This window comes from Acanthopagrus latus, chromosome 11 (assembly GCF_904848185.1).
Source record: "Acanthopagrus latus isolate v.2019 chromosome 11, fAcaLat1.1, whole genome shotgun sequence".
Taxonomy (NCBI): Eukaryota; Metazoa; Chordata; class Actinopteri; order Spariformes; family Sparidae; genus Acanthopagrus; species Acanthopagrus latus.
In genome coordinates, this window is record NC_051049.1 from 20,011,670 (window position 1) to 20,025,068 (window position 13,399).

Here is a 13,399-nt window from a genome sequence, read left to right on the forward strand (position 1 = left end):
TTTATTTATGGTGTCAAGGTACAAAAATGTTGTACAGAGGTGCAGCTATGCACAGTCTCGTCTGCTTATGTTTAGTAAATGCTATTTTTAAATGTCGGGGGGGGAAATAAATGCATTATGGAATACTGAACATGTTGAATGTCTATTTTGTATTAATGTGTGAGTGAAGCAGCAGGAATATTTATAGTGCAGTCTTTTTTTTATTATTAACATTTGGATGCAGAAAAGATGGAGAAAGCTCAAGACCAGATATTATTCTCAGGGGCAGGAGGTGAAAAATCCAAAAATGAATGCTGAAAAAGCCGATTACAGTGTGTGTGTGTGTGTGTGTGTGTGTGTGTGTGTGTGTGTGTGTGTGTGTGTGTGTGTGTGTGTGTGTGTGTGTGTGTTATGATGGTAGTTATTATTGGCTTATCTTAAGTTTTTCTGCCCTCTAGTGGCCAATAATCGTTGACCGCAGTGACAGTTGCAGCTTCTGTAAGATCAGAGCCCTCAAAATGAATCTAAGCACTCTTTTCAAGAGTCGTGAGGGGCTTACTAACTGATGTTTTCAAAGCACTGCATCTTTTCTCAGACTTTTTAAGGGGAAAGATCGAAATCTGCAGAAGGTCTGGAAGTCAAAACATCTCGGAAAGAAAGCAGAGGCTAAAAATAGTTCTAAAAATAAATGTCTAAAAACGGCCTTTAAGTTTAACTATCTGGTAACCAGTAGACAGTAAAATATGTTCCTGTTAAATATAGTCGAGTCGAAGTATAAAGTAACATAACACACTACAACAACTACAGTACTTGAGTAAGCTGTTACTTTGATTCAGTGGAGACGTCAGCAACACGAGTTTCATTCAAGACTAAAACACTAAAACAGAGAAACAGTAGAGATGACAGACACCGAGGTTCAAGCTTTAGGATCTTTATTGAATACATGAATCAGTAGCATTTAATCAGTGCATCATCGAGCTCATGTCAGTGTTTCAAATGTGTCTCCTGAAACAGAAACTGCTTCTGACAGAAACGACCTGTCTGACTCTCTGTCACTGAGGCAGGACGACCGGTCCAAATCCACCTGAACGCGTCTCAGAAAAGTAGTTGTGATGGATCCCACACAGTTCTTTGTTATGTTTTTTATGAGCTGTTAATGAATCCTGTAGCTGATTGACTATCATTGAGTTATATAATAGGGGCTGGATGACAGTGAAACTAAAGACTGAGTCATGCCTCATTGTTGCATTTCTGTAAAAAGCATCCAAGTCAGAGTTTTTCTCATCTGTTCTGTGTCACTTCAGATGCAACCAGGGCAGCCCTCCTGGTTTTTAGATAAGTAATCCTGCAGGAGCTGCCAGCTGCCAGCCTCTTCACAGTGCTTCCATCTCACTTACATTGAGGTCTCTGGCCCTGCATCGAGCTGCCTGCAGCCTGAGAAGACAGCCAATATCCACAGACGTCAAGCACGTCTTCAGTCAAGTCTGACAGAGACTCTCTGCGTCATAGGGTGTGAATTTGACGGCAGCCGGCAGCTGAGTGATGACGTTGGCACTGCACATCAGCTGAGCGAACACGGTGCCATCCGTCATGAGTTGAGGATAAAACAGATTTGTCTGTGGTGAGGGAGGTGAGCCGCTGTGAGTGCTGCTGCCATGCCTCGATAAACTGATTAACCGACGAAACAGAGACCTCCTGAGGAGGATGTAGATCCAGGGGTCGAGGATCGGGTTGACAGACGCTATCCTGATGGCAGCCAGGTCAGCTGTAGGGTCGTACTTCAGCATGAAGCGGTTGGCAAACATTCGCACCTATGAGGGAAAAACAAGTAAGTACAGCTCAGATCTTCACACTGTAAATAAGAGTTTAAAACACCGTCAAATAAATCCACATTTTCATTATTGTAACAGTTCACTAACTAAAAATGCAAGGTCATCATTCCTAAATGTATAATAATTTGTAAAAAGTACCCAAAGTTCATACTGAGTTTTTTCGAGTATCAAAATTAATTTGTGAAAAGTATAAAAAAAAGTATTATAGGATCTACAGTTCAGCCTGTTTTTTTTTTTTGTTGTTTTTTTTTTTCCATATTGCCAATGAAATAAATTAATTTCAAATGTGCTACTGCGGCTCTGATGCAGCAAAGTAACAAGCAACAAAATATCATACAAATGTAGTGGAAAACTCACAGTGTAGAAAACTACAATATATGCCTCAAAAATGAAGTGTGTGAAAGTCAAAAGTAGCAGAAAACTGACATGCTCAAGTAATTCACAAGTAACCCAAAACTGCATTTAAGCACAGTGTCTGAGTAAATGTACTTAGTTACATCCTATCATTGACTAATGTAATGTGTCAATGAAATATGTGCAGTTGAAAAAAAATAAAAACGTTTTTTTTTTTCTTCTCAAAATTCAAACAGCTTCTGGAGGTTTGAAAGGGCAAAACTATCAAGTGTTTAACACACAGTAAAACTGACTATTAGACATTAATTGGTCCAGTCGTCTTCTGACCCATCAGATAATGTCTGAGCAGATTATCAATCCATGTGTCATAACAAAAGAGAGAACATGGGACCAAAATAGCTTCAAACTCTAAACTAAGTTTGGTCATCAATCTGCTGCAGTGCCGCGTTAGTAACAGACCTCAGCAGTTAAAAAGTTCCGCTTTAGTCTCATGGCTTCGAATATTTCTCTTCTTCATTCTGTGAGATTCTCCTGATGTGCTGAAGGAAAAACTGCTGATGGTCACACATTCATGAAGGATTACTGTGATGATGATACAGCTGTTTTAGCTACAGATAGGACGCTGAAAATCCCTCCTGGTTAATACTTCTTTTGTTAGTTATGGAATATATAATTAAAAGGATAGGTGTAGAACCATAATGCACCTGTGTGGGCCTATGTTTCTTTTCTTTTCTTTTTTTTTTTTTTTTTGCTTTCTTTCTTTTTTCACTAGAGCAGGAGAGGTGTGAAGGATCCCTCTTACTTTCTGGATGAATACACCGTGAAAACCAAAGCCCGCGGTGCTGCAGTGGCTCTTTGATTAGCAGGCTGAAGATCAATTTACATGTTTGCCTCTACAGTGATGCATCAGTGAGGGTAATAATGAAGTAGTAATACTTTATATGTTAAGTACATTTTTACTGTAATTCGACTTTTCTAAAAATGCAAGAGTTTTACTTGTAGTAAAGTATTTGCACACTGTGGTGCTACAGATTTCTATGATTAAGTTTAAGGTGCACTATGTAGTTTTGGGGAAGAAATCTTTTTTCATGCCTACACAAACTAGAGAAACAAACTCTCTTTGTTTTCATGACTGAATAAACAAACTGTCTTAAAGGACAACAAAGTTTCATACTGTTTTACTTTGTTCATACGTGGCGGACCCTGCCACCTTTCCTAGCTTCAAACAGTGTCCTGGGACCTTATTTTCCTCTGAGAAGAGCTTGTTTACCAAGCTATGGAAAGGATAAATATTTCTGAGTTTTAATACCTCATCAGTATTGTAAACATTAAAATTCAGAGTTGGAATTTCTCCTCCGAAACCACACAGTGCTCCTTAAAGACGTAGAGACGACTACATCCGCTGAAGGCATAGCAGTTAGTTTGTTTGTTTTTCATTTTTAGCCTCTGGAGAACCAAAAACCAAAGCTTCCCCTCATGTCTTGCTGATCCACACTGCACCATGTATCTGTAGGCAAATGCAATACAGGTTATTTCCCTCTCCAGCAGTCCCACAGTGACTCACCACTAGCGGGGCTGAACAGGCCAGGACCACCGCGGAGGTCATCACCAGCACCGCGATCATCTGCGTCTCCGCGGCCGAGGACAGAGCCCTCCACCTCTGCCGGACGCTGGCTCTGGTGACGGGCCCCTGCACCGTCCTGCGCCGCATCAGCAGCAGCGCGCCGCACACCGCCAGGTTCAGCACGATGGTGCCCAGGATGAGCAGCAGGCTGACCAAGCCGTACAGGACGGAGTAGGCGGCGGGCAGGGGCTCCTCCGTCCTCCAGTCGATGAAGCACCAGGTGTGGGACGGCTGCAGCACGCTCCTCGCCATGCCCATCATCGGGAGGCAGCAGAAGAAGATGTGGTTGATGTAGATCAAGAAGAGGAACCTTTGCGCAAAGCGTCGGTCCACCCCCCACCGCTGGTAGTCGTACGGGCAGCAGATGGCCAGGAACCGCTCCGCTGCCATGGCGCATATGATGCTCAGACCCGTGACTCCGAAGAACAGCAACAGGAAGGAGTGGAACTCGCACACTTGTGGGTACGTCAGCACGCGTTGGTCCAGGTAGTTGGCGATGGTGAGCGGACTGGCCAAACAGGTGCCCAGCAGGTCCGTCACCGCCAGACCGCACACCAGCGTGTAGAAAGCGGAAGATTTGCGCTCCTGTCTCGACACCGAAAGGACGATTATTGCAATTAAATTCCCAATGGCGCCCCCGGCAAACATAAACATCGGCAACGCCATGTCAGTCTCGACGCTGGGCGCCCGAGTCTGCTGAGCCAGAGTCTCGTTCGAGGCGGCAGGTCCGTGCGTAAAGTTCGGGCTCTCCATCGCCACATGAGCCCACAGGCTGGTGTTGATGAGTGATAGCTCCTTTGGTCTGTTGTGGATTTGGGAATGCATTTCCCTTTTAACCCCCTGCAGCAGAAGGATGTGGAGTCGGCTGGGGTATTTTCTCTGGTAGTCTCATCCCCTCTGCTTTCCAGTAATCCAGATGTGGTGGAGCACGGAGGCGGGCTGTGTCTCATGTAGTGAACCACCCAGCAGCCTGACAGCCTGGAGGGATGGGATTCTGTCAGACAGACAGGGGGAAGAAAAAAAAAGAGAGAGAGAGAAAAAGACTTGTTTGCTTCTCCCAATTTCCGCCGCACGTCTCATGTTCTGATGTTGGCGTCATCGCTGCGCTGCGTAATCTCCGAGGCAGCTGACAGGAGGTCAGCTGGACTGTCTGAGGGGAGATGGAGAACACGGTGACAAAAAACAAAAAAAGCGTCTCAACAATTGTAGCAGCTGTGTGAGCAACTTGCAAAAAACGTTCTGATTGTGGAGTTTGGACGTTTCCATCTCCATTTAAAGGGTCTGTTCACCCACATTACAAATAGATAGGTGCCCCACAAAAGAGACAGATGTTTCCTTTAAAGGTGCTATTTGAAAAAGTTGATTTTGAGTCTCATCCCACTTTGTGACATCCTGGCGCTCTGGGACTGCCCGAGTTACCTGAAACTTGGGTGAACTGAGCCTTTAATGCTGCTCTTCTTGTGTCTTTTCAGTATGTGGCTGTTGATCTTGTTTTCCCGTTGAAATGTTTTTCCATCATGTTCTGAGTTTCCCTTTGAGTTTCATTTAATGGGCGTATTTTGCAAGGGATTACGTTTGTGTTTTTTTCTCAATTGCTCAAACACACATCCATCCCCTCCCATCAACGCCTCAGGAAACAACTGAAATAATTTGTCCAAATATGACAGGAGGTCAGCTGGACTGATGGAGAGCACGGTGACGAAAAAAAAAAAAAAAAAAAAAAAAAAGCGTCTCAACAATTGTAGCAGCTGTGTGAGCAACTTGCATAAAAAGTTCTGATTGTGGAGTTTGGACGTTTCCATCTCCATTTAAAGGGTCTGTTCACCCAAATTACAAATAGATAAGTGCCCCACAAAAGAGACAGATGTTTCCTTTAAAGGTGCTATTTGAAAAAGTTGACTTTTGAGTCTCATCCCACTTTGTGACATCCTGGCGCTCTGGGATCTGCGAGAGTTACCTGAAACTTGGGTGAACTGAGCCTTTAATGCTGCTCTTCTTGTGTCTTTTCAGTATGTGGCTGTTGATCTTGTTTTCCCGTTGAAATGTTTTTCCATCATGTTCTGAGTTTCACTTTGAGTTTCATTTAATGGGCGTATTTTGCAAGGGATTACGTTTGTGTTTTTTTTTTTTTTAATTGCTCAAACACACATCCATCCCCTCCCATCAACGCCTCAGAAAACAACTGAAATAAGTAGTGGACTCATTTGGTTTAACCCCTACTCGTCATCACTGATTGTAAATCAGTGGTGCTGACTAAACTCTAAGAAGTTTTATTGTTTTGTGTTTCCTCTGACCTTCAATTGACAAGCGAATTCACATAATCTTAGAGGGAGGGAGGGAAGTTTGATTTATTTTAGGTTTGTGTCAACGTATTGCTGATGAGTGGAGCTAATGAAAATTTACAAAATCCTTCAACAGCGGAGAAACAATGAGACAGAGTTTGTTTAGATCATCCCTTCCACACTAACTGGCACTCATTTGCAGTGGTTTTGGGTGTGTGGGTGACGTGTAGACAGATATTTTGCTATGAGCTAACGCAGCGGTTCCCAGAGGGAGAATTATCGCAGTTGGGGGCTCAGGAGTACCAGAGAAAAACAAGTTCTAAACTCTGACCTCAAAGATGGCAAAAGTGAACGATATACGGTTGCAATCAAAATTATTCCCCCACTGCCACTGCAAATTACGCTTATTGGCAAAATGCACAAATTATCAGCTGTTTGCAGCTAATAAATCAAACAATAACAATTCAAATAGCTCAACACAACTAATATTACAAGTGGTTTCTCCAAAGTCAACACAGAATGTCACTTTTAATGAACACTGCATAGCCAGACACCAGCTTCTGGCAGCGTTCCTGGGGAATCTTAGCTCAGTCCTCATGGGCAAAGGTCTTCAGATCACAAATATTCAAGTCAGGCGACTGTGATGGCCAGCGTAGTATCTTCCAGGACTTCCTCTGAAATTAAGCCGGATCATTGTCCAAGCTTCAGCTTCCTCACAGAGGGCATGACGTTTTCTCACAGGATTTCCTGATAGTTGATTGAATCCATCTTGCCCTCCACACGCTGCAGGTTTCCAGTGCCAGAGGAAGCAAAGCAGCACCAGAGCATCACTGAGCCACTGCCACGCTTCACTGTAGGCAGGGCGCTCTTTTCAGCATCATGCTTCATTCCTCCTCCTCCAGACATACCGCTGATCCATAGGCCCCAAAAGTTCCAGTTTTGTTTCATCGCTCCACAGAACAGAATCCCAAAACCTCTTTGGCTCATTTATATTGTTTTTAGCAAATTGGTGCTGAGTTTTCTTGTGCTTTTGGGTCAGTAGTGGTGTACGTCTAGGAGTTCGGGCATGGAGCCCTTCAGCATTTAGTATGCGCCTTACTGTGGAAACTGAAACCTCAGTACCTGCTGGTGTCTTGCTGCAGGTGTTTTGCCCACCTGCCTCCTCAGGACTCTGGTGGCAGTCACTGATAGCTTCCTCTTTCTGCCACGTCCAGGTAGTGTAGCCACTGTTTCACTTTAAACTATGCTTCCAACTGTATTTCTAGGAACATTCAGTGCCTTTGCTATCTTTTTGTATCCTTTTCCTTGTTTGTGCAAGACACTGATCTCTTCTCTGAACGTTTTGGACTCTTCTCAATGAACCGTCACTGTCGACAGTCCAGGCAATTTTGTGCTCTTATGAGGAATTCTATTCATTGAAAGTAGGATTTAGTGTTGAATTTGGGTAAAATCCTTGTAATGTTAGTTTTATTTAACCACTGAAACTGTTCTTGTGTGATTTGTTTATTGCAAACACCTGAAAATTATACATTTTGACAATGAACCTAAAATGCAGCGGGGGTTGAATAATTTTTACTGGAACTGTAACTCAGCTGACCACTAAAAAAGGAAACATCAAAGCTGTGCACACCATTAACAAAGACAAGAAAATGTGTCGTGGCATTTCTTCAAGAAATGGGTGTCCTCAAGGCTCGATGCTGCTTCCAGACAACTCAGAACTCTGACTTCCCACTAAAACTCGTGCAATGGAACGCCACTCAAAGTTCCTACTTGTAAACTCGGGGCAGATCAATCTACATCGGCCTCACAGGGGAGCAGCTGCCTGAGGTCAGAGGTCAGGCAATATAGTCAGCACTCCACAGGAAGCATGTGGGTTGTGATGGTTATATTGCTCGAAACTGACGTATTTATCTTGTATAGGGAGCATCAACCTGCAGCACAGCTGACCTCTGACCTGGGACTGCTGTTCCCCTGCTCTCTAGCAAAAAAAAAAAGAAAAAAAAAAAGGACTAGATTATTTCTGCCACCTTCTCCTGATAACTGTGGAATTCAAATATGATTTCAAATGAAATGTTTCCTGTGATGTGGTTGTTTGTCCCTTGCTGAGAATTGGTATTTGATGAGTGAAACAGTTGCACAATATTTAATCAAACGCATAAATAACCGGTTGGATAAAAGTGTTCCAGCGTGTTGCTGCGGTTGGTATTTTCCCACTGCGCTGTGTTCTGCACACAGCTCTGTCCCAAACAGGGATGACTGTAAATGGCTGTGAGGAACAACAGACGGCTGACGGACAGCGTGGAACACACGGGACGTCAGTGCACTTAGTCTGCTCCGACTCTCCAGCCATCGCACATCCATTACAGCGTGACTTATGTTTACAGTGGGGAGCGACGGCAAAGGGGTCTCTGTCTGCTGCCGACCTTAAAAGACAAAACACAACACCTCTCCGAGAGGTAAACCGCTGCTGCTCATTCCCGCTGCGGACTAAAGGGAGCTAAAAACAACAAAGCACTTAAGTGATGCCAAGGCTTGGAAACTCCCAACGCCGACAGGAATGTGCCTCAGCTCACTGTGAATCATGGGACGTACGAGACGTCCCCGCTTTAGAGCTTTTCTTGAATGTCGTAAAGGTGATGTGCACTTACAATGCATTATCTCTGCCTGTGGTCTCTGCAGCAGGCCGGAGCTATAAAAGCGTACGAAGATTTTTGAGTATGACTAACAGAACACATCGCAATGTATCCCTAAAAGGTCTTTGCCAAGGATTATTTGGTCTATAAACTGATTATAACACATGATTCAGCTCTTAAAGTCTCAAAATAATAGATTATCAATCTTAGTGCATTGACTTCCTGAGCGGTTACGTCAGTCCTGTTCCCATTTTGGTGATGTCAGAGCAGTAAAAGACAAGTGTTGATGTGCGCTTTCTTGTTTTCATATTTGTACTGCGCTCTGTACTGTACACATCTTTTACTCTTTTCATCTTCATTTACTTTATTCCCACCTCTTTTATACAACACATATTACCTGTTTTCCCATGTAAAGGGTCAATATGTAATAAACGGTCACCTCTTTATACTACAAACAAACAGGGGACAGCGTAGCGATCCGGACAGCGCCATTAGGGCCTGTGTCAACGTAGCGCTTTTTTTTGTTTGTTTTGTTTTGTTTTTACCGACACTGCCCCTTTGCAGCTTACTACCCCGGACATCTGAACAAGCATGATGTGGGTGCTTGACGTGATCCATAAGAATCAGAAATGAGGTGGATATTATCACCCGGGCAAAGAAGGAGAAAAACTGACGTGAACTTTCTAAAAAAGTTGAGAGATTTTCAATTCGGGATGCTCAGAGCGCTCGCAGGCCGGGCGCTGTGCCTTTTCTCTGAGCAGCTGCCGCAGATGCTCGCATCTCATTGGGAACATTTTAAAAACGATACTGCCGCTCAGAAAAAAAGGGAAAAAAAAAACCACTATGTAGACACGAGCCCTTACAAGACAGGATCGCTCAGGGCTAGCAGGTTAGCATGCCAACTTGAGTACATATCTCTGCAACACAATACATAGATGTCTTTGTTGTAACATCACAACTGTTATTTCTTCCATTTTTTTTTTCGTTTTCACGTATTGCTCCTTTAATGATATACAAAGTGCACCACTCTGACACTACGGTATTAATTCACATCCAGATTTCAGTCTATGGTTTGGTTCAGGCACAAAACTACTTTGGTTAAGGTTTGGAAATTGGTTTGTGTTTGTTGAGCGTGTGATTGAAGTCAATACATTTGATTAAAAACCACCATCTTTCCTCAACTGTAACCAGGTGCTGTGAGAATTTAAAAAATCTTTAATAGCGCTGTTCTCAGGGTGAGCAGAACGTTTCCTCATTTTGTTGATGGAGAACATGATCCAGCCTGTGTGCTGTGTACGAGTGTTTGCCGTTTCATGCAGAAAAATAGCAGATCCTTCTTTACTTCCGCACAGTAACATCTGCTTCGGTTTAAGTGCAGCTGGAATATTAATGACAAAAAACAACAAAGTGTGGGGGACTGGAGGTGTCTCTGAGTGATCATTACGTCAGACAGAATATAACTCTTCTTACAGCACTCTGTGACAGATTCTTGTTCAAGGAAGCTTTTTTTACCCAAATTCTCTGCAGTGTGAAGTCATACGACGTAGATATGTTGGGTTTCGGTGTGTTTCTTAATGTTTTTTGTCAAATGTATGTACGTCTCTGCTTTTAGTGAAATGATCATCATGTAACAGGGCCAGTAATCCTGTCAGTCTTTGTGGAGTTGTCTGTTCTGTTCACCTGTTCCTGGGGTTTATTCGGAATGATCATCTTGTCTCCTTGCGTGACAGACAATTGAAATGTTGTGTGTAGCCTGGTTCTTTCACAGATGACCTTACCGTGTTACAATTGCAAACGTCGATCCAAAGTAATTAAATGGAATCCACATGTCAAGTTAAGTTGCCTTGTGGAATCTGTAGTCTCTTGAAGTGCTCGTTACGCATAATCAACCAAAGTACACACACAGCACCGGGGGGAGTAATTCTGAGGATTAATTTAGAAAATGCTGAGAGACGTCGTACAATTTCAGGGAAACGCACCCTCACAGTTTGTTGCGTCTCCGACTTCACTGTTCTGTTTTCCAGTTTGGCACGAAAAGACAACCTTTCTTCTGTCTTCACTGCGGCTCATGTTTCTTTCAGCAATGTACTGAAAAACGATACTGTACTCGCGCCTTCACTCGCAGGTTATGACCGGAGCATGACTGCATGACGATGTTCTTGCACAAAGCAGATAAGAGCCGCGCCTTTATGCTTAGAGAGTACATCTAAGCCTGGCCTCTCAACACGAGCAGCAAGACAAGTGACGCAGTTCATGGTAAAGATACTGAGCACCGTTATCCTCGTTGAGCTGGTGGGTTTCATTTATGGAGAGCAGAGATGTGGAAATCTGCGACACACATGTTGTTGTCAAACTCTTTGTTATTGTTTTGTTTCCACTGGGATTCATTTTCCAGCGAATTTCTGTTGATGCGTCTTGAGTTCCTGTTGACTTTGTGAAGCACCCACCCACCCCTCTGCGGTTCATATTTCCACCCCAAGCCCAGGTGTTTGCATGAGTCAGAGCAAATATCTTGAGTGCAGTAATGCTGAATTAATCTCATGTGTAAATGAAGTACATACTCCCGAACGTGAGACAGACATTGCCCCTTAAACTTCTGCGTGAAGATGAGCAGACGCTGCATGGATTCGAGCCCCCGACTCATTTCTGAATCAGGATGAATTTCTGCCTAATTTTTTGTCATTTCTTCGTTGCGTGAAAAAAGTCGTTTGTTTGGTTACGATTCGTTACAATTTGGTGTAAAAAGGTGAGGACCCAAATGCAAACCACCAGGGAGGATGTCAGGATGTAGAACAAAAGGTGCCTTAATTAACAAAAGCTGAATAATCCAATAAACGTAAATCCAAAAAACAACCAGGAAATGTAAATCGTCAAAATACAAAGCAATAACACAAAAGCTAAAACAGAGTAACAACCAAAAGGAGCAACGAATAACTCAGGATAAAAAAAACAAGAGGAACAAAAAAACAATCATAAACATACAACAGGCTCAGGTGGAACACAGGGAGCGCGCACAGCAAAAGGGCGGGGAAATCAAAAACTGTGAGGAAATGAAAAGCAAAACATGATACATGAGGGTCAAACTTCAAAATAAAACAATGCTGGCCGACACATCAGGAGCAGTCTGGGCTTCAGTATCATGACCAAGGACACCTTGACATGCAGACCAGGGGAATCTAACCAGCGACCTCCAAATAACAAGCCGCTGGCTCTGCCCCTGAGCTACAGCCGCCCAGCTTGTTTCTGATCATGTTGCGTGAGTTAAAGTAACTTCTGTTGACCTTTGGTTTCACACGGAGCACAAATTGCGGCCTCCTTGGTGAATGTCCGGGTGTGTTTGACCCATTCATCCAACCTGTCCTCCACCTAACAACCTACTGTAAGAGACCATTTTCTAGCGAGGACAGGCTTGTCACAATTCCAGTTTTACAGACCCTTTTCCCCCCCAGACATTGTGGCTCTTCAAAGCAGGAAAAGCACCAGTGTGACCAATAACAATGGCTCCACTCCATTAACTATTCCAGAAAGCCATGTCAGTGAGTGAGCATGCACAAAAAGCGCACATTTGCCGAAATTTGGTCATTAACCAAAAGACTGAGCAAATTATGTCTCCATCTCCGAGGAATATGAATGGTCAGGATTTCATGGCAATCAACTGTTTGAAGCTTTACTCAGAACCACAAATATGAACCTCGTGCTGCCTTCTCACCAGTCTTACCACAAATCTAGCTGGACGACAGATACTGGAACTGTTTTGAGTTCATCCTCAGAGAATAATCAGCTCTGTGTGGATCGCCTCACTTGCTGTATTTGCACGCGCACCGCTCATTTTCTTGCTACTGAATTAATTACATGATAACATCAGAGAACACAACGTGTGTGCTCCTGTTCACTCTGTTTAACTTTGCTACTGTACTGTGTATGTAACCTGTTCAAAAAGTTAAACAAACACCTCGGCTGTGTGTGTAAACTGTACCCAGCAGCAGTTTATACCTCAGGGATTCATGCCCTAATCACTGTAAGAGGCGAAGAGTTCAGTGGTAGTACCTGGCTCCTATTTGTACTTTAACTGTGACATTACAGAAATGTAAATACTTACAAAATTTAATCGAGGCCAGAGAAGAAGAGAGATGGACACATCACCACAAATAGATACATACATCATTGCCATGCATGCAAACAGCTGTGTTTAAAAAAGAAATATAACATACGTTTGGCTTTTGTTTGGCTTTTGCAACCTATTTAAGCACTAGCCCGATCGAAGGCTTTATGACGGGAGGTGGTGGTGCTCACCCTTTGTCTGCGGGGGGCCGTCAGAACTGACAAACAATGACAGTTCCTCATAGCAGCTTTAGTTTTCAGACACAAGTTAAAGCAACACTGAGGCTGTAGTAAGTGGTAATTTGTATTTGCGTTTTTGTCAAGAATACAAACCCTGGGTTTCTGTGACAATTTGTACGATGGAATTTAATGTAATGTGCTAGCTACAAACAAAGCATTACGAGACACATTATAACAATGTCTTGAAAACTTGAAGGAAACATGCATGCTCAGGTTTTTTTGTTTGTTTGTTTTTTTGTTTTTTTCCATGCAGTAGTCAAGATTTGCACAATACTGCGCACGACAGCATGCCAAGCTGACGTTACCTGAACCGGAGACACTAACATCTAGCTGTAACATGCTACCTGCTAATCT

General features: G+C 43.3%; 1 protein-coding gene across 1 annotated transcript; it reads right to left on the reverse strand.

Annotated features, from left to right (window-relative positions):
* Nucleotides 1-894: 894 nt before the first annotated feature.
* On the reverse strand, nt 895-4,854 carry LOC119028501 (prostaglandin E2 receptor EP4 subtype-like). The gene is made up of 2 exons (XM_037114600.1): nt 3,730-4,854; nt 895-1,790 (listed from the first exon to the last, which is right to left on the reverse strand). The coding sequence occupies exons 1-2, from the start codon at nt 4,612-4,614 to the stop codon at nt 1,458-1,460; spliced, it is 1,218 nt and encodes a 405-aa protein (XP_036970495.1). The 5' UTR covers nt 4,615-4,854; the 3' UTR covers nt 895-1,457.
* Nucleotides 4,855-13,399: the final 8,545 nt, after the last annotated feature.

What these genes read in the sequence shown, in the direction of transcription:
- LOC119028501 (XM_037114600.1), bottom strand. Translation starts at nt 4,614, where the DNA reads ATGCATTCCCAAATCCACAACAGACCAAAGGAGCTATCACTCATCAAC. An exon ending in CCTGTTCAGCCCCGCTAGTG is followed by an intron (nt 1,791 to 3,729) that starts GTGAGTCACTGT and finishes TTTCCCTCATAG; the next exon opens with GTGCGAATGTTTGCCAACCG.